This window comes from Oryctolagus cuniculus, chromosome 8 (genome assembly GCF_964237555.1).
Source record: "Oryctolagus cuniculus chromosome 8, mOryCun1.1, whole genome shotgun sequence".
Classification (NCBI taxonomy): domain Eukaryota; kingdom Metazoa; phylum Chordata; class Mammalia; order Lagomorpha; family Leporidae; genus Oryctolagus; species Oryctolagus cuniculus.
The window spans coordinates 42,982,306-43,001,966 of NC_091439.1; the positions used below are offsets into that span (position 1 = coordinate 42,982,306).

General features: G+C 55.6%; 1 protein-coding gene across 2 annotated transcripts in view; it reads right to left on the minus strand.

Moving 5' to 3' along the window:
• LOC138843498 (uncharacterized) overlaps nt 1–19,661 on the minus strand; it is a 36,059-nt gene that overhangs the window by 15,192 nt on the left and 1,206 nt on the right. The window contains exons 2-15 of one of the 2 annotated variants that reach the window (XM_070047662.1): nt 19,024–19,062; nt 17,525–17,611; nt 16,314–16,352; nt 14,815–14,901; nt 13,604–13,642; nt 12,105–12,191; nt 10,894–10,932; nt 9,395–9,481; nt 8,192–8,230; nt 6,686–6,772; nt 5,469–5,507; nt 3,965–4,051; nt 2,754–2,792; nt 1,255–1,341 (exon numbers count right to left, since the gene is read on the minus strand). In XM_070047662.1, coding sequence (XP_069903763.1) covers nt 1,255–1,341; nt 2,754–2,792; nt 3,965–4,051; nt 5,469–5,507; nt 6,686–6,772; nt 8,192–8,230; nt 9,395–9,481; nt 10,894–10,932; nt 12,105–12,191; nt 13,604–13,642; nt 14,815–14,901; nt 16,314–16,352; nt 17,525–17,611; nt 19,024–19,062 — 882 coding nt within the window. The remainder of the gene's footprint in view (nt 1–1,254; nt 1,342–2,753; nt 2,793–3,964; nt 4,052–5,468; nt 5,508–6,685; nt 6,773–8,191; nt 8,231–9,394; nt 9,482–10,893; nt 10,933–12,104; nt 12,192–13,603; nt 13,643–14,814; nt 14,902–16,313; nt 16,353–17,524; nt 17,612–19,023; nt 19,063–19,661) is intronic. The other variant, XM_070047663.1, reaches the window with a different exon arrangement.

Here is a 19,661-nt window from a genome sequence, read left to right on the forward strand (position 1 = left end):
TTAGCAGCAATGGGCCCCATTTGGGTCAGTCAGTCAGCATAACTTCCTTGAGATTGCAATCCCATGGAAGAGTCAGTAGGGCCATGAAGAGAAAACACAACCTATCTCTAAGGATGTTCCCACAACACCCCAATGCCACATCACAAAGAAGCCAAAGCAATGTCCTGAAGCCCAAGGACCACACAGGCACTCACATGCTGCATTTTCCTGACTTCTCAGAATCATCCTGCAGTACAAGTCAACACCTACTAAGAGAAAATGGCATATTGATGTCACTGACCAGGAACAAAGCCATTCCCTGGGTTTAATCCAATCTTCAGTGTTTCCTTTCCATCCATGGGTATGCTTAGTGTCCACTGAATTGCCGTGACCCTTCCAGAAAGCCGAGGCCAACAAAAAGATGCAGGCAAGGGACATGGCGGGGTAGAGGTGGTGCAATGGGTGTCCCTTGGGCAGCCACGGATACTGTCACGGGCAGCCAAAGTGGCTGTGTTAGTCCAGGGCCCACCCTGGCCATTGCCCATCAAGGAGTCCCATGCTGCCCAGACAGAGTCTAAAGGGTCCAAGGCAAAGGGATCTTCATGTAAGCTTGGGTGCATGTTGGCTCTGGGTGTAAGCAGAAGGGGAACACAGGGGAAAGAAGGAGGACTCCTGGGGCAGCATGCCACTGCATTTCCCGGGAGCCCAGCGTGCACAGTTCAAAATTCACGTCTGGGCCCAGGCTGGGCTCAGGCCAGGCATCCCCGAACCTCTGCACACTGGGCCATGAGGTGCAGCTAGGACACTCGATGCTGAGGCCAATCAGGGCTCTGCATGTGCACCGTCTGTTGAAGAATCAACGCGTGCTAGCTTGGCAGGTTTTGCACCAGACGGCTTCATGGCAGTAGCAGACATGGGTACCAGGATCCATAACCCCCTCACCAACGAGTAAGGAGACACAACGAGAAGACTCTGAGAACTTGCAGAAAGGCCCAGGCAGTGTGCAGCAATGAGAGAATCCTGGAGGACATGCGGCGGTCTCGGTGAACATGACTCGCACCCTGACACTTCTCTACCCAGGAAGTACATCCTTTCTGGGCAGATAGCTGAGGATTCCACCACAGCTCAAGAGCACAGGCACATGTTTTGGGACAAGGAATCACTTTGCGACAGCTTCCCAGTCCCATAGGGAACATGAAGCCGGTTCTCAGAAAATGAGCTCTGTCAACCCAGTGGTCACCCAGGGGCATAGGACACAAGACACAGGGCCCCTACCATGGTCAGTCTCGGATTCATCAGTCGTCATTTGGTCCGGCAAGTCCCGCTTAGGAGAGCACACCCGAGACTCTCGGGTGCTAGTGTCTGTGGAGGAAGAAGAAACAAATTTGGTCTGAGACTCTTTTCAGATGACAGACCGCCTCCGCCTCTGAAGCCAGGCAGAGAAATGTTCTCCCACCCCCTCATCACAAACTCCTATTGTGGGTGCTTATGTCAGTTCAGAGACATTGTGGGGGTTTTCTAGGAAATAAAAACCTGAGGAAGGGAACCTGGAATGGTTGGGGGTGGGGCCAGGCCTGGGGGTGGGCAGTCCTCCAGTCGGGCCACACAATCTCTTGGTTTCACCCCACTCTTACAAGTGGATTCCCCTCCTTGTCTGTGGCTCTTCCCTTCCACAAGGGAAGGTGACGAGGCATGTGAAGTGAAAGGATCCGGGAACTAGGGCAAGTGCTCACTCCGTGTTCCAGTGGGAGACCAGAATGAGCCTAATGTCCGTGAGGGGTCAGGTGGGTACAGCTCTAGGAATTCCCTGTCCAGCAGCACAGCAACTGAGAGCCTCAATTCACATGAGCTAGCTCATGTCCTGCACATGCTTGGTCGAGTCAGTCCCCGGTGGACAGCTCCCGGCACGTGGGGGAGTTGGGAGAAAATCCAAAGCCGCCAGGACATTTCTCATGTGTGCTCCCTCAGAGGACAGAGGACAGCGGACAGCGGACAGAAGGCAAGCGTGGCCATGCACCAGCTTGGGTCTGCTCTTCTCCCCCAGCGCAGGATCGTGGCCTGCCCCACTCCAGGACACTGGGTCAGATTCTCATGTAGAGTGCACAGACTCCACGGCAGACAAATCTCAAGGTGCCTTAGGGCAGGTTTGGAGAACACACTCGTGCCAGCATCAGAGGTCAAATCGATGACTTGACCTCGGGCAACAGCCATGCTTCAGGCACGCTTTCCCGGAGGTTCGGAACCAGCCAAAGCCAAACAAGGAAAGTGAAGTTTCAGGAGAACAGCAGGCAAAGAGAAGATCCTGCTGGGGCCAAAGGTTTTCCTTCCTAAGTTCCCTCAGAGGCGCTGCGAGTTGGCACTCATGAGCCAAGCATTGGAGTGACCACAGCACCCGGCGGAAAACAGAGTCAGGCTGGAAACCTTGGCTTCTGGGAAAGTGCCCATGGAGCGTGCTGCCGTCAGATCATGGTTGAACCCCGCAAGAAAATGGCTGTCGCAGTGGACACTGTGGCACCGAGAAACTCTCCCCATCCGGGACAAAACACGCAGCCTTCAAGCAAGGTTAGGAACCCCAAAGGCAGAGGCACTTGAACAAGCAGCGCTCCAGGTGGCTCCGATATTTGTGGACGCCTTCAAAGGCACGTGTCTGCACATGTGTTAGGAGAACACACCAAGTGCCAGGGTGCAGAGGCTTGCATGGAGCTGGGCCTACAGCCAGCTCAGGCCTGGCAGCAACGGGCCCCATTGGAGTTGGAGTCGGTCAGTCAACATACCTTCGTCAAGGTCAGCCTCCCGAGGGAGCACCGGGAGGTCTGTGAAGAGAAAACACAGCCTGTCTCAAAGGATGTCCCCACAACACCTCAACACCACGTCCCAAAGGAGGAGGAGCAACGTTCTGAAGCCCAAGGACCGCACGCACGCATACGCTGGATTGTGCTGACTTTGAGGTCTCATCCTGCAGAACGAGTCAACTCCTACTCAGAGAAAATGGCGCATGGACATAACTGAGCGGGAACAAAACGATCCCCTGTTTTCCATCCTTTCTTAGATGTTTCCTTTCCATCCGTGGGTAAGCTTAGTGTCCACTGAATTGCCGTGACCCTTCCAGAAAGCCGAGGCCAACAGAAAGATGAAGGCAAGGGACATGGTGGGGTAGAGATGGTGCAATGGGTGTCCCTTGGGCAGCCACGGATACTGTCACGGGCAGCCAAAGTGGCTGTGTTAGTCCAGGGCCCACCCTGGCCATTGCCCATCAAGGAGTCCCATGCTGCCCAGACAGAGTCTAAAGGGTCCAAGGCAAAGGGATCTTCATGTAAGCTTGGGTGCATGTTGGCTCTGGGTGTAAGCAGAAGGGGAACACAGGGGAAAGAAGGAGGACTCCTGGGGCAGCATGCCACTGCATTTCCCGGGAGCCCAGCGTGCACAGTTCAAAATTCACGTCTGGGCCCAGGCTGGGCTCAGGCCAGGCATCCCCGAACCTCTGCACACTGGGCCACGAGGTGCAGCTAGGACACTCGATGCTGAGGCCAATCAGGGCTCTGCATGTGCACCGTCTGTTGAAGAATCAACGCGTGCTAGCTTGGCAGGTTTTGCACCAGACGGCTTCATGGCAGTAGCAGACATGGGTACCAGGATCCATAACCCCCTCACCAACGAGTAAGGAGACACAACGAGAAGACTCTGAGAACTTGCAGAAAGGCCCAGGCAGTGTGCAGCCAATGAGAGAATCCTGGAGGACATGCGGCGGTCTCGGTGAACATGACTCGCACCCTGACACTTCTCTACCCAGGAAGTACATCCTTTCTGGGCAGATAGCTGAGGATTCCACCACAGCTCAAGAGCACAGGCACATGTTTTGGGACAAGGAATCACTTTGCGACAGCTTCCCAGTCCCATAGGGAACATGAAGCCGGTTCTCAGAAAATGAGCTCTGTCAACCCAGCGGTCACCCAGGGGCATAGGACACAAGACACAGGGCCCCTACCGTGGTCAGTCTCGGATTCATCAGTCGTCATTTGGTCCGGCAAGTCCCGCTTAGGAGAGCACACCCGAGACTCGGGGGTGCTAGTGTCTGTGGAGGAAGAAGAAACAAATTTGGTCTGAGACTCTTTTCAGATGACAGACCGCCTCCGCCTCTGAAGCCAGGCAGAGAAATGTTCTCCCACCGCCTCATCACAAACTCCTATTGTGGGTGCTTATGTCAGTTCAGAGACATTGTGGGGGTTTTCTAGGAAATAAAAACCTGAGGAAGGGAACCTGGAATGGTTGGGGGTGGGGCCAGGCCTGGGGGCGGGCAGTCCTCCAGTCGGGCCACACAATCTCTTGGTTTCACCCCACTCTTACAAGTGGGTTCCCCTCCTTGTCTGTGGCTCTTCCCTTCCACAAGGGAAGGTGACGAGGCATGTGAAGTGAAAGGATCCGGGAACTAGGGCAAGTGCTCACTCCGTGTTCCAGTGGGAGACCAGAATGAGCCTAATGTCCGTGAGGGGTCAGGTGGGTACAGCTCTAGGAATTCCCTGTCCAGCAGCACAGCAACTGAGAGCCTCAATTCACATGAGCTAGCTCATGTCCTGCACATGCTTGGTCGAGTCAGTCCCCGGTGGACAGCTCCCGGCACGTGGGGGAGTTGGGAGAAAATACAAAGCCGCCACGACATTTCTCATGTGCGCTCCCTCAGAGGACAGAGGACAGCGGACAACGGACAGCGGACAGAAGGCAAGCGTGGCCATGCACCAGCTTGGGTCTGCTCTTCTCCCCCAGCGCAGGATCGTGGCCTGCCCCACTCCAGGACACTGGGTCAGATTCTCATGTAGAGTGCACAGACTCCACGGCAGACAAATCTCAAGGTGCCTTAGGGCAGGTTTGGAGAACACACTCGTGCCAGCATCAGAGGTCAAATCGATGACTTGACCTCGGGCAACAGCCATGCTTCAGGCACGCTTTCCCGGAGGTTCGGAACCAGCCAAAGCCAAACAAGGAAAGTGAAGTTTCAGGAGAACAGCAGGCAAAGAGAAGATCCTGCCGGGGCCAAAGGTTTTCCTTCCTAAGTTCCCTCAGAGGCGCTGCGAGTTGGCACTCCTGAGCCAAGCATTGGAGTGACCACAGCACCCGGCGGAAAAGAGTCAGGCTGGAAACCTTGGCTTCTGGGAAAGTGCCCATGGAGCGTGCTGCCGTCAGATCATGGTTGAACCCCGCAAGAAAATGGCTGTCGCAGTGGACACTGTGGCACCGAGAAACTCTCCCCATCCGGGACAAAACACGCAGCCTTCAAGCAAGGTTAGGAACCCCAAAGGCAGAGGCACTTGAACAAGCAGCGCTCCAGGTGGCTCCGATATTTGTGGACGCCTTCAAAGGTGCGTGTCTGCACATGTGTTAGGAGAACACACCAAGTGCCAGGGTGCAGAGGCTTGCATGGAGCTGGGCCTACAGCCAGCTCAGGCCTGGCAGCAACGGGCCCCATTGGAGTTGGAGTCGGTCAGTCAACATACCTTCGTCAAGGTCAGCCTCCCGAGGGAGCACCGGGAGGTCTGTGAAGAGAAAACACAGCCTGTCTCAAAGGATGTCCCCACAACACCCCAACACCACGTCCCAAAGGAGGAGGAGCAACGTTCTGAAGCCCAAGGACCGCACGCACGCATACGCTGGATTGTGCTGACTTTGAGGTCTCATCCTGCAGAACGAGTCAACTCCTACTCAGAGAAAATGGCGCATGGACATAACTGAGCGGGAACAAAACGATCCCCTGTTTTCCATCCTTTCTTAGATGTTTCCTTTCCATCCGTGGGTAAGCTTAGTGTCCACTGAATTGCCGTGACCCTTCCAGAAAGCCGAGGCCAACAGAAAGATGAAGGCAAGGGACATGGTGGGGTAGAGATGGTGCAATGGGTGTCCCTTGGGCAGCCACGGATACTGTCACGGGCAGCCAAAGTGGCTGTGTTAGTCCAGGGCCCACCCTGGCCATTGCCCATCAAGGAGTCCCATGCTGCCCAGACAGAGTCTAAAGGGTCCAAGGCAAAGGGATCTTCATGTAAGCTTGGGTGCATGTTGGCTCTGGGTGTAAGCAGAAGGGGAACACAGGGGAAAGAAGGAGGACTCCTGGGGCAGCATGCCACTGCATTTCTCGGGAGCCCAGTGTGCACAGTTCAAAATTCACGTCTGGGCCCAGGCTGGGCTCAGGCCAGGCATCCCCGAACCTCCGCACACTGGGCCACGAGGTGCAGCTAGGACACTCGATGCTGAGGCCAATCAGGGCTCTGCATGTGCACAGTCTGTTGAAGAATCAACGTGTGCTAGCTTGGCAGGTTTTGCACCAGACGGATTCATGGCAGTAGCAGACATGGGTACCAGGATCCATAACCCCCTCACCAACGAGTAAGGAGACACAACGAGAAGACTCTGAGAACTTGCAGAAAGGCCCAGGCAGTGTGCAGCCAATGAGAGAATCCTGGAGGACATGCGGCGGTCTCGGTGAACATGACTCGCACCCTGACACTTCTCTACCCAGGAAGTACATCCTTTCTGGGCAGATAGCTGAGGATTCCACCACAGCTCAAGAGCACAGGCACATTTTTTGGGACAAGGAATCACTTTGCGACAGCTTCCCAGTCCCAGTCCCATAGGGAACATGAAGCCGGTTCTCAGAAAATGAGCTCTGTCAACCCAGTGGTCACCCAGGGGCATAGGACACAAGACACAGGGCCCCTACCGTGGTCAGTCTCGGATTCATCAGTCGTCATTTGGTCCGGCAAGTCCCGCTCAGGAGAGCACACCCGAGACTCGCGGGTGCTAGTGTCTGTGGAGGAAGAAGAAACAAATTTGGTCTGAGACTCTTTTCAGATGACAGACCGCCTCCGCCTCTGAAGCCAGGCAGAGAAATGTTCTCCCACCGCCTCATCACAAACTCCTATTGTGGGTGCTTATGTCAGTTCAGAGACATTGTGGGGGTTTTCTAGGAAATAAAAACCTGAGGAAGGGAACCTGGAATGGTTGGGGGTGGGGCCAGGCCTGGGGGCGGGCAGTCCTCCAGTCGGGCCACACAATCTCTTGGTTTCACCCCACTCTTACAAGTGGGTTCCCCTCCTTGTCTGTGGCTCTTCCCTTCCACAAGGGAAGGTGACGAGGCATGTGAAGTGAAAGGATCCGGGAACTAGGGCAAGTGCTCACTCCGTGTTCCAGTGGGAGACCAGAATGAGCCTAATGTCCGTGAGGGGTCAGGTGGGTACAGCTCTAGGAATTCCCTGTCCAGCAGCACAGCAACTGAGAGCCTCAATTCACATGAGCTAGCTCATGTCCTGCACATGCTTGGTCGAGTCAGTCCCCGGTGGACAGCTCCCGGCACGTGGGGCAGTTGGGAGAAAATACAAAGCCGCCACGACATCTCTCATGTGCGCTCCCTCAGAGGACAGAGGACAGCGGACAGCGGACAGCGGACAGAAGGCAAGCGTGGCCATGCACCAGCTTGGGTCTGCTCTTCTCCCCCAGCGCAGGATCGTGGCCTGCCCCACTCCAGGACACTGGGTCAGATTCTCATGTAGAGTGCACAGACTCCACGGCAGACAAATCTCAAGGTGCCTTAGGGCAGGTTTGGAGAACACACTCGTGCCAGCATCAGAGGTCAAATCGATGACTTGACCTCGGGCAACAGCCATGCTTCAGGCACGCTTTCCCGGAGGTTCGGAACCAGCCAAAGCCAAACAAGGAAAGTGAAGTTTCAGGAGAACAGCAGGCAAAGAGAAGATCCTGCCGGGGCCAAAGGTTTTCCTTCCTAAGTTCCCTCAGAGGCGCTGCGAGTTGGCACTCCTGAGCCAAGCATTGGAGTGACCACAGCACCCGGCGGAAAACAGAGTCAGGCTGGAAACCTTGGCTTCTGGGAAAGTGCCCATGGAGCGTGCTGCCGTCAGATCATGGTTGAACCCCGCAAGAAAATGGCTGTCGCAGTGGACACTGTGGCACCGAGAAACTCTCCCCATCCGGGACAAAACACGCAGCCTTCAAGCAAGGTTGGGAACCCCAAAGGCAGAGGCACTTGAACAAGCAGCGCTCCAGGTGGCTCCGATATTTGTGGACGCCTTCAAAGGCGCGTGTCTGCACATGTGTTAGGAGAACACACCAAGTGCCAGGGTGCAGAGGCTTGCATGGAGCTGGGCCTACAGCCAGCTCAGGCCTGGCAGCAACGGGCCCCATTGGAGTTGGAGTCGGTCAGTCAACATACCTTCGTCAAGGTCAGCCTCCCGAGGGAGCACCGGGAGGTCTGTGAAGAGAAAACACAGCCTGTCTCAAAGGATGTCCCCACAACACCCCAACACCACGTCCCAAAGGAGGAGGAGCAACGTTCTGAAGCCCAAGGACCGCACGCACGCATACGCTGGATTGTGCTGACTTTGAGGTCTCATCCTGCAGAACGAGTCAACTCCTACTCAGAGAAAATGGCGCATGGACATAACTGAGTGGGAACAAAAGGATCCCCTGTTTTCCATCCTTTCTTAGATGTTTCCTTTCCATCCGTGGGTAAGCTTAGTGTCCACTGAATTGCCGTGACCCTTCCAGAAAGCCGAGGCCAACAGAAAGATGAAGGCAAGGGACATGGTGGGGTAGAGATGGTGCAATGGGTGTCCCTTGGGCAGCCACGGATACTGTCACGGGCAGCCAAAGTGGCTGTGTTAGTCCAGGGCCCACCCTGGCCATTGCCCATCAAGGAGTCCCATGCTGCCCAGACAGAGTCTAAAGGCAAAGGGATCTTCATGTAAGCTTGGGTGCATGTTGGCTCTGGGTGTAAGCAGAAGGGGAACACAGGGGAAAGAAGGAGGACTCCTGGGGCAGCATGCCACTGCATTTCCCGGGAGCCCAGCGTGCACAGTTCAAAATTCACGTCTGGGCCCAGGCTGGGCTCAGGCCAGGCATCCCCGAACCTCTGCACACTGGGCCACGAGGTGCAGCTAGGACACTCGATGCTGAGGCCAATCAGGGCTCTTCATGTGCACCGTCTGTTGAAGAATCAACGCGTGCTAGCTTGGCAGGTTTTGCACCAGACGGCTTCATGGCAGTAGCAGACATGGGTACCAGGATCCAAAACCCCCTCACCAACGAGTAAGGAGACACAACGAGAAGACTCTGAGAACTTGCAGAAAGGCCCAGGCAGTGTGCAGCCAATGAGAGAATCCTGGAGGACATGCGGCGGTCTCGGTGAACATGACTCGCACCCTGACACTTCTCTACCCAGGAAGTACATCCTTTCTGGGCAGATAGCTGAGGATTCCACCACAGCTCAAGAGCACAGGCACATGTTTTGGGACAAGGAATCACTTTGCGACAGCTTCCCAGTCCCATAGGGAACATGAAGCCGGTTCTCAGAAAATGAGCTCTGTCAACCCAGTGGTCACCCAGGGGCATAGGACACAAGACACAGGGCCCCTACCATGGTCAGTCTCGGATTCATCAGTCGTCATTTGGTCCGGCAAGTCCCGCTCAGGAGAGCACACCCGAGACTCTCGGGTGCTAGTGTCTGTGGAGGAAGAAGAAACAAATTTGGTCTGAGACTCTTTTCAGATGACAGACCGCCTCCGCCTCTGAAGCCAGGACGAGAAATGTTCTCCCACCGCCTCATCACAAACTCCTATTGTGGGTGCTTATGTCAGTTCAGAGACATTGTGGGGGTTTTCTAGGAAATAAAAACCTGAGGAAGGGAACCTGGAATGGTTGGGGGTGGGGCCAGGCCTGGGGGCGGGCAGTCCTCCAGTCGGGCCACACAATCTCTTGGTTTCACCCCACTCTTACAAGTGGGTTCCCCTCCTTGTCTGTGGCTCTTCCCTTCCACAAGGGAAGGTGACGAGGCATGTGAAGTGAAAGGATCCGGGAACTAGGGCAAGTGCTCACTCCGTGTTCCAGTGGGAGACCAGAATGAGCCTAATGTCCGTGAGGGGTCAGGTGGGTACAGCTCTAGGAATTCCCTGTCCAGCAGCACAGCAACTGAGAGCCTCAATTCACATGAGCTAGCTCATGTCCTGCACATGCTTGGTCGAGTCAGTCCCCGGTGGACAGCTCCCGGCACGTGGGGGAGTTGGGAGAAAATCCAAAGCCGCCACGACATCTCTCATGTGCGCTCCCTCAGAGGACAGAGGACAGCGGACAGCGGACAGAAGGCAAGCGTGGCCATGCACCAGCTTGGGTCTGCTCTTCTCCCCCAGTGCAGGATCGTGGCCTGCCCCACTCCAGGACACTGGGTCAGATTCTCATGTAGAGTGCACAGACTCCACGGCAGACAAATCTCAAGGTGCCTTAGGGCAGGTTTGGAGAACACACTCGTGCCAGCATCAGAGGTCAAATCGATGACTTGACCTCGGGCAACAGCCATGCTTCAGGCACGCTTTCCCGGAGGTTCGGAACCAGCCAAAGCCAAACAAGGAAAGTGAAGTTTCAGGAGAACAGCAGGCAAAGAGAAGATCCTGCCGGGGCCAAAGGTTTTCCTTCCTAAGTTCCCTCAGAGGCGCTGCGAGTTGGCACTCCTGAGCCAAGCATTGGAGTGACCACAGCACCCGGCGGAAAACAGAGTCAGGCTGGAAACCTTGGCTTCTGGGAAAGTGCCCATGGAGCGTGCTGCCGTCAGATCATGGTTGAACCCCGCAAGAAAATGGCTGTCGCAGTGGACACTGTGGCACCGAGAAACTCTCCCCATCCGGGACAAAACACGCAGCCTTCAAGCAAGGTTAGGAACCCCAAAGGCAGAGGCACTTGAACAAGCAGCGCTCCAGGTGGCTCCGATATTTGTGGACGCCTTCAAAGGCGCGTGTCTGCACATGTGTTAGGAGAACACACCAAGTGCCAGGGTGCAGAGGCTTGCATGGAGCTGGGCCTACAGCCAGCTCAGGCCTGGCAGCAACGGGCCCCATTGGAGTTGGAGTCGGTCAGTCAACATACCTTCGTCAAGGTCAGCCTCCCGAGGGAGCACCGGGAGGTCTGTGAAGAGAAAACACAGCCTGTCTCAAAGGATGTCCCCACAACACCCCAACACCACGTCCCAAAGGAGGAGGAGCAACGTTCTGAAGCCCAAGGACCGCACGCACGCATACGCTGGATTGTGCTGACTTTGAGGTCTCATCCTGCAGAACGAGTCAACTCCTACTCAGAGAAAATGGCGCATGGACATAACTGAGCGGGAACAAAACGATCCCCTGTTTTCCATCCTTTCTTAGATGTTTCCTTTCCATCCGTGGGTAAGCTTAGTGTCCACTGAATTGCCGTGACCCTTCCAGAAAGCCGAGGCCAACAGAAAGATGAAGGCAAGGGACATGGTGGGGTAGAGATGGTGCAATGGGTGTCCCTTGGGCAGCCACGGATACTGTCACGGGCAGCCAAAGTGGCTGTGTTAGTCCAGGGCCCACCCTGGCCATTGCCCATCAAGGAGTCCCATGCTGCCCAGACAGAGTCTAAAGGGTCCAAGGCAAAGGGATCTTCATGTAAGCTTGGGTGCATGTTGGCTCTGGGTGTAAGCAGAAGGGGAACACAGGGGAAAGAAGGAGGACTCCTGGGGCAGCATGCCACTGCATTTCTCGGGAGCCCAGCGTGCACAGTTCAAAATTCACATCTGGGCCCAGGCTGGGCTCAGGCCAGGCATCCCCGAACCTCTGCACACTGGGCCACAAGGTGCAGCTAGGACACTCGATGCTGAGGCCAATCAGGGCTCTGCATGTGCACCGTCTGTTGAAGAATCAACGCGTGCTAGCTTGGCAGGTTTTGCACCAGACGGCTTCATGGCAGTAGCAGACATGGGTACCAGGATCCAAAACCCCCTCACCAACGAGTAAGGAGACACAACGAGAAGACTCTGAGAACTTGCAGAAAGGCCCAGGCAGTGTGCAGCCAATGAGAGAATCCTGGAGGACATGCGGCGGTCTCGGTGAACATGACTCGCACCCTGACACTTCTCTACCCAGGAAGTACATCCTTTCTGGGCAGATAGCTGAGGATTCCACCACAGCTCAAGAGCACAGGCACATGTTTTGGGACAAGGAATCACTTTGCGACAGCTTCCCAGTCCCATAGGGAACATGAAGCCGGTTCTCAGAAAATGAGCTCTGTCAACCCAGTGGTCACCCAGGGGCATAGGACACAAGACACAGGGCCCCTACCATGGTCAGTCTCGGATTCATCAGTCGTCATTTGGTCCGGCAAGTCCCGCTCAGGAGAGCACACCCGAGACTCTCGGGTGCTAGTGTCTGTGGAGGAAGAAGAAACAAATTTGGTCTGAGACTCTTTTCAGATGACAGACCGCCTCCGCCTCTGAAGCCAGGACGAGAAATGTTCTCCCACCGCCTCATCACAAACTCCTATTGTGGGTGCTTATGTCAGTTCAGAGACATTGTGGGGGTTTTCTAGGAAATAAAAACCTGAGGAAGGGAACCTGGAATGGTTGGGGGTGGGGCCAGGCCTGGGGGCGGGCAGTCCTCCAGTCGGGCCACACAATCTCTTGGTTTCACCCCACTCTTACAAGTGGGTTCCCCTCCTTGTCTGTGGCTCTTCCCTTCCACAAGGGAAGGTGACGAGGCATGTGAAGTGAAAGGATCCGGGAACTAGGGCAAGTGCTCACTCCGTGTTCCAGTGGGAGACCAGAATGAGCCTAATGTCCGTGAGGGGTCAGGTGGGTACAGCTCTAGGAATTCCCTGTCCAGCAGCACAGCAACTGAGAGCCTCAATTCACATGAGCTAGCTCATGTCCTGCACATGCTTGGTCGAGTCAGTCCCCGGTGGACAGCTCCCGGCACGTGGGGGAGTTGGGAGAAAATCCAAAGCCGCCACGACATCTCTCATGTGCGCTCCCTCAGAGGACAGAGGACAGCGGACAGCGGACAGAAGGCAAGCGTGGCCATGCACCAGCTTGGGTCTGCTCTTCTCCCCCAGCGCAGGATCGTGGCCTGCCCCACTCCAGGACACTGGGTCAGATTCTCATGTAGAGTGCACAGACTCCACGGCAGACAAATCTCAAGGTGCCTTAGGGCAGGTTTGGAGAACACACTCGTGCCAGCATCAGAGGTCAAATCGATGACTTGACCTCGGGCAACAGCCATGCTTCAGGCACGCTTTCCCGGAGGTTCGGAACCAGCCAAAGCCAAACAAGGAAAGTGAAGTTTCAGGAGAACAGCAGGCAAAGAGAAGATCCTGCCGGGGCCAAAGGTTTTCCTTCCTAAGTTCCCTCAGAGGCGCTGCGAGTTGGCACTCCTGAGCCAAGCATTGGAGTGACCACAGCACCCGGCGGAAAACAGAGTCAGGCTGGAAACCTTGGCTTCTGGGAAAGTGCCCATGGAGCGTGCTGCCGTCAGATCATGGTTGAACCCCGCAAGAAAATGGCTGTCGCAGTGGACACTGTGGCACCGAGAAACTCTCCCCATCCGGGACAAAACACGCAGCCTTCAAGCAAGGTTAGGAACCCCAAAGGCAGAGGCACTTGAACAAGCAGCGCTCCAGGTGGTTCCGATATTTGTGGACGCCTTCAAAGGCGCGTGTCTGCACATGTGTTAGGAGAACACACCAAGTGCCAGGGTGCAGAGGCTTGCATGGAGCTGGGCCTACAGCCAGCTCAGGCCTGGCAGCAACGGGCCCCATTGGAGTTGGAGTCGGTCAGTCAACATACCTTCGTCAAGGTCAGCCTCCCGAGGGAGCACCGGGAGGTCTGTGAAGAGAAAACACAGCCTGTCTCAAAGGATGTCCCCACAACACCCCAACACCACGTCCCAAAGGAGGAGGAGCAACGTTCTGAAGCCCAAGGACCGCACGCACGCATACGCTGGATTGTGCTGACTTTGAGGTCTCATCCTGCAGAACGAGTCAACTCCTACTCAGAGAAAATGGCGCATGGACATAACTGAGTGGGAACAAAATGATCCCCTGTTTTCCATCCTTTCTTAGATGTTTCCTTTCCATCCGTGGGTAAGCTTAGTGTCCACTGAATTGCCGTGACCCTTCCAGAAAGCCGAGGCCAACAGAAAGATGAAGGCAAGGGACATGGTGGGGTAGAGATGGTGCAATGGGTGTCCCTTGGGCAGCCACGGATACTGTCACGGGCAGCCAAAGTGGCTGTGTTAGTCCAGGGCCCACCCTGGCCATTGCCCATCAAGGAGTCCCATGCTGCCCAGACAGAGTCTAAAGGGTCCAAGGCAAAGGGATCTTCATGTAAGCTTGGGTGCATGTTGGCTCTGGGTGTAAGCAGAAGGGGAACACAGGGGAAAGAAGGAGGACTCCTGGGGCAGCATGCCACTGCATTTCTCGGGAGCCCAGCGTGCACAGTTCAAAATTCACGTCTGGGCCCAGGCTGGGCTCAGGCCAGGCATCCCCGAACCTCTGCACACTGGGCCACGAGGTGCAGCTAGGACACTCGATGCTGAGGCCAATCAGGGCTCTGCATGTGCACCGTCTGTTGAAGAATCAACGCGTGCTAGCTTGGCAGGTTTTGCACCAGACGGCTTCATGGCAGTAGCAGACATGGGTACCAGGATCCATAACCCCCTCACCAACGAGTAAGGAGACACAACGAGAAGACTCTGAGAACTTGCAGAAAGGCCCAGGCAGTGTGCAGCCAATGAGAGAATCCTGGAGGACATGCGGCGGTCTCGGTGAACATGACTCGCACCCTGACACTTCTCTACCCAGGAAGTACATCCTTTCTGGGCAGATAGCTGAGGATTCCACCACAGCTCAAGAGCACAGGCACATGTTTTGGGACAAGGAATCACTTTGCGACAGCTTCCCAGTCCCATAGGGAACATGAAGCCGGTTCTCAGAAAATGAGCTCTGTCAACCCAGCGGTCACCCAGGGGCATAGGACACAAGACACAGGGCCCCTACCATGGTCAGTCTCGGATTCATCAGTCGTCATTTGGTCCGGCAAGTCCCGCTTAGGAGAGCACACCCGAGACTCGGGGGTGCTAGTGTCTGTGGAGGAAGAAGAAACAAATTTGGTCTGAGACTCTTTTCAGATGACAGACCGCCTCCGCCTCTGAAGCCAGGCAGAGAAATGTTCTCCCACCCCCTCATCACAAACTCCTATTGTGGGTGCTTATGTCAGTTCAGAGACATTGTGGGGGTTTTCTAGGAAATAAAAACCTGAGGAAGGGAACCTGGAATGGTTGGGGGTGGGGCCAGGCCTGGGGGCGGGCAGTCCTCCAGTCGGGCCACACAATCTCTTGGTTTCACCCCACTCTTACAAGTGGGTTCCCCTCCTTGTCTGTGGCTCTTCCCTTCCACAAGGGAAGGTGACGAGGCATGTGAAGTGAAAGGATCCGGGAACTAGGGCAAGTGCTCACTCCGTGTTCCAGTGGGAGACCAGAATGAGCCTAATGTCCGTGAGGGGTCAGGTGGGTACAGCTCTAGGAATTCCCTGTCCAGCAGCACAGCAACTGAGAGCCTCAATTCACATGAGCTAGCTCATGTCCTGCACATGCTTGGTCGAGTCAGTCCCCGGTGGACAGCTCCCGGCACGTGGGGCAGTTGGGAGAAAATCCAAAGCCGCCACAACATCTCTCACGTGCGCTCCCTCAGAGGACAGAGGACAGAGGACAGAGGACAGAAGGCAAGCGTGGCCATGCACCAGCTTGGGTCTGCTCTTCTCCCCCAGCGCAGGATCGTGGCCTGCCCCACTCCAGGACACTGGGTCAGATTCTCATGTAGAGTGCACAGACTCCATGGCAGACAAATCTCAAGGTGCCTTAGGGCAGGTTTGGAGAACACACTCGTGCCAGCATCAGAGGTCAAATCGATGACTTGACCTCGGGCAACAGCCATGCTTCAGGCACGCTTTCCCGGAGGTTCGGAACCAGCCAAAGCCAAACAAGGAAAGTGAAGTTTCAGGAGAACAGCAGGCAAAGAGAAGATCCTGCCGGGGCCAAAGGTTTTCCTTCCTAAGTTCCCTCAGAGGCGCTGCGAGTTGGCACTCCTGAGCCAAGCATTGGAGTGACCACAGCACCCGGCGGAAAACAGAGTCAGGCTGGAAACCTTGGCTTCTGGGAAAGTGCCCATGGAGCGTGCTGCCGTCAGATCATGGTTGAACCCCGCAAGAAAATGGCTGTCGCAGTGGACACTGTGGCACCGAGAAACTCTCCCCATCCGGGACAAAACACGCAGCCTTCAAGCAAGGTTAGGAACCCCAAAGGCAGAGGCACTTGAACAAGCAGCGCTCCAGGTGGTTCCGATATTTGTGGACGCCTTCAAAGGCGCGTGTCTGCACATGTGTTAGGAGAACACACCAAGTGCCAGGGTGCAGAGGCTTGCATGGAGCTGGGCCTACAGCCAGCTCAGGCCTGGCAGCAACGGGCCCCATTGGAGTTGGAGTCGGTCAGTCAACATACCTTCGTCAAGGTCAGCCTCCCGAGGGAGCACCGGGAGGTCTGTGAAGAGAAAACACAGCCTGTCTCAAAGGATGTCCCCACAACACCCCATCACCACGTCCCAAAGGAGGAGGAGCAACGTTCTGAAGCCCAAGGACCGCACGCACGCATACGCTGGATTGTGCTGACTTTGAGGTCTCATCCTGCAGAACGAGTCAACTCCTACTCAGAGAAAATGGCGCATGGACATAACTGAGCGGGAACAAAACGATCCCCTGTTTTCCATCCTTTCTTAGATGTTTCCTTTCCATCCGTGGGTAAGCTTAGTGTCCACTGAATTGCCGTGACCCTTCCAGAAAGCCGAGGCCAACAGAAAGATGAAGGCAAGGGACATGGTGGGGTAGAGATGGTGCAATGGGTGTCCCTTGGGCAGCCACGGATACTGTCACGGGCAGCCAAAGTGGCTGTGTTAGTCCAGGGCCCACCCTGGCCATTGCCCATCAAGGAGTCCCATGCTGCCCAGACAGAGTCTAAAGGGTCCAAGGCAAAGGGATCTTCATGTAAGCTTGGGTGCATGTTGGCTCTGGGTGTAAGCAGAAGGGAAACACAGGGGAAAGAAGGAGGACTCCTGGGGCAGCATGCCACTGCATTTCTCGGGAGCCCAGCGTGCACAGTTCAAAATTCACGTCTGGGCCCAGGCTGGGCTCAGGCCAGGCATCCCCGAACCTCTGCACACTGGGCCACGAGGTGCAGCTAGGACACTCGATGCTGAGGCCAATCAGGGCTCTGCATGTGCACCGTCTGTTGAAGAATCAACGCGTGCTAGCTTGGCAGGTTTTGCACCAGACGGCTTCATGGCAGTAGCAGACATGGGTACCAGGATCCATAACCCCCTCACCAACGAGTAAGGAGACACAACGAGAAGACTCTGAGAACTTGCAGAAAGGCCCAGGCAGTGTGCAGCCAATGAGAGAATCCTGGAGGACATGCGGCGGTCTCGGTGAACATGACTCGCACCCTGACACTTCTCTACCCAGGAAGTACATCCTTTCTGGGCAGATAGCTGAGGATTCCACCACAGCTCAAGAGCACAGGCACATGTTTTGGGACAAGGAATCACTTTGCGACAGCTTCCCAGTCCCATAGGGAACATGAAGCCGGTTCTCAGAAAATGAGCTCTGTCAACCCAGTGGTCACCCAGGGGCATAGGACACAAGACACAGGGCCCCTACCATGGTCAGTCTCGGATTCATCAGTCGTCATTTGGTCCGGCAAGTCCCGCTCAGGAGAGCACACCCGAGACTCTCGGGTGCTAGTGTCTGTGGAGGAAGAAGAAACAAATTTGGTCTGAGACTCTTTTCAGATGACAGACCGCCTCCGCCTCTGAAGCCAGGACGAGAAATGTTCTCCCACCCCCTCATCACAAACTCCTATTGTGGGTGCTTATGTCAGTTCAGAGACATTGTGGGGGTTTTCTAGGAAATAAAAACCTGAGGAAGGGAACCTGGAATGGTTGGGGGTGGGGCCAGGCCTGGGGGCGGGCAGTCCTCCAGTCGGGCCACACAATCTCTTGGTTTCACCCCACTCTTACAAGTGGGTTCCCCTCCTTGTCTGTGGCTCTTCCCTTCCACAAGGGAAGGTGACGAGGCATGTGAAGTGAAAGGATCCGGGAACTAGGGCAAGTGCTCACTCCGTGTTCCAGTGGGAGACCAGAATGAGCCTAATGTCCGTGAGGGGTCAGGTGGGTACAGCTCTAGGAATTCCCTGTCCAGCAGCACAGCAACTGAGAGCCTCAATTCACATGAGCTAGCTCATGTCCTGCACATGCTTGGTCGAGTCAGTCCCCGGTGGACAGCTCCCGGCACGTGGGGGAGTTGGGAGAAAATACAAAGCCGCCACGACATCTCTCACGTGCGCTCCCTCAGAGGACAGAGGACAGCGCACAGCGGACAGAAGGCAAGCGTGGCCATGCACCAGCTTGGGTCTGCTCTTCTCCCCCAGCGCAGGATCGTGGCCTGCCCCACTCCAGGACACTGGGTCAGATTCTCATGTAGAGTGCACAGACTCCACGGCAGACAAATCTCAAGGTGCCTTAGGGCAGGTTTGGAGAACACACTCGTGCCAGCATCAGAGGTCAAATCGATGACTTGACCTCGGGCAACAGCCATGCTTCAGGCACGCTTTCCCGGAGGTTCGGAACCAGCCAAAGCCAAACAAGGAAAGTGAAGTTTCAGGAGAACAGCAAGCAAAGAGAAGATCCTGCCGGGGCCAAAGGTTTTCCTTCTTAAGTTCCCTCAGAGGCGCTGCGAGTTGGCACTCCTGAGCCAAGCATTGGAGTGACCACAGCACCCGGCGGAAAACAGAGTCAGGCTGGAAACCTTGGCTTCTGGGAAAGTGCCCATGGAGCGTGCTGCCGTCAGATCATGGTTGAACCCCGCAAGAAAATGGCTGTCGCAGTGGACACTGTGGCACCGAGAAACTCTCCCCATCCGGGACAAAACACGCAGCCTTCAAGCAAGGTTAGGAACCCCAAAGGCAGAGGCACTTGAACAAGCAGCGCTCCAGGTGGCTCCGATATTTGTGGACGCCTTCAAAGGCGCGTGTCTGCACATGTGTTAGGAGAACACACCAAGTGCCAGGGTGCAGAGGCTTGCATGGAGCTGGGCCTACAGCCAGCTCAGGCCTGGCAGCAACGGGCCCCATTGGAGTTGGAGTCGGTCAGTCAACATACCTTCGTCAAGGTCAGCCTCCCGAGGGAGCACCGGGAGGTCTGTGAAGAGAAAACACAGCCTGTCTCAAAGGATGTCCCCACAACACCCCAACACCACGTCCCAAAGGAGGAGGAGCAACGTTCTGAAGCCCAAGGACCGCACGCACGCATACGCTGGATTGTGCTGACTTTGAGGTCTCATCCTGCAGAACGAGTCAACTCCTACTCAGAGAAAATGGCGCATGGACATAACTGAGCGGGAACAAAACGATCCCCTGTTTTCCATCCTTTCTTAGATGTTTCCTTTCCATCCGTGGGTAAGCTTAGTGTCCACTGAATTGCCGTGACCCTTCCAGAAAGCCGAGGCCAACAGAAAGATGAAGGCAAGGGACATGGTGGGGTAGAGATGGTGCAATGGGTGTCCCTTGGGCAGCCACGGATACTGTCACGGGCAGCCAAAGTGGCTGTGTTAGTCCAGGGCCCACCCTGGCCATTGCCCATCAAGGAGTCCCATGCTGCCCAGACAGAGTCTAAAGGGTCCAAGGCAAAGGGATCTTCATGTAAGCTTGGGTGCATGTTGGCTCTGGGTGTAAGCAGAAGGGGAACACAGGGGAAAGAAGGAGGACTCCTGGGGCAGCATGCCACTGCATTTCCCGGGA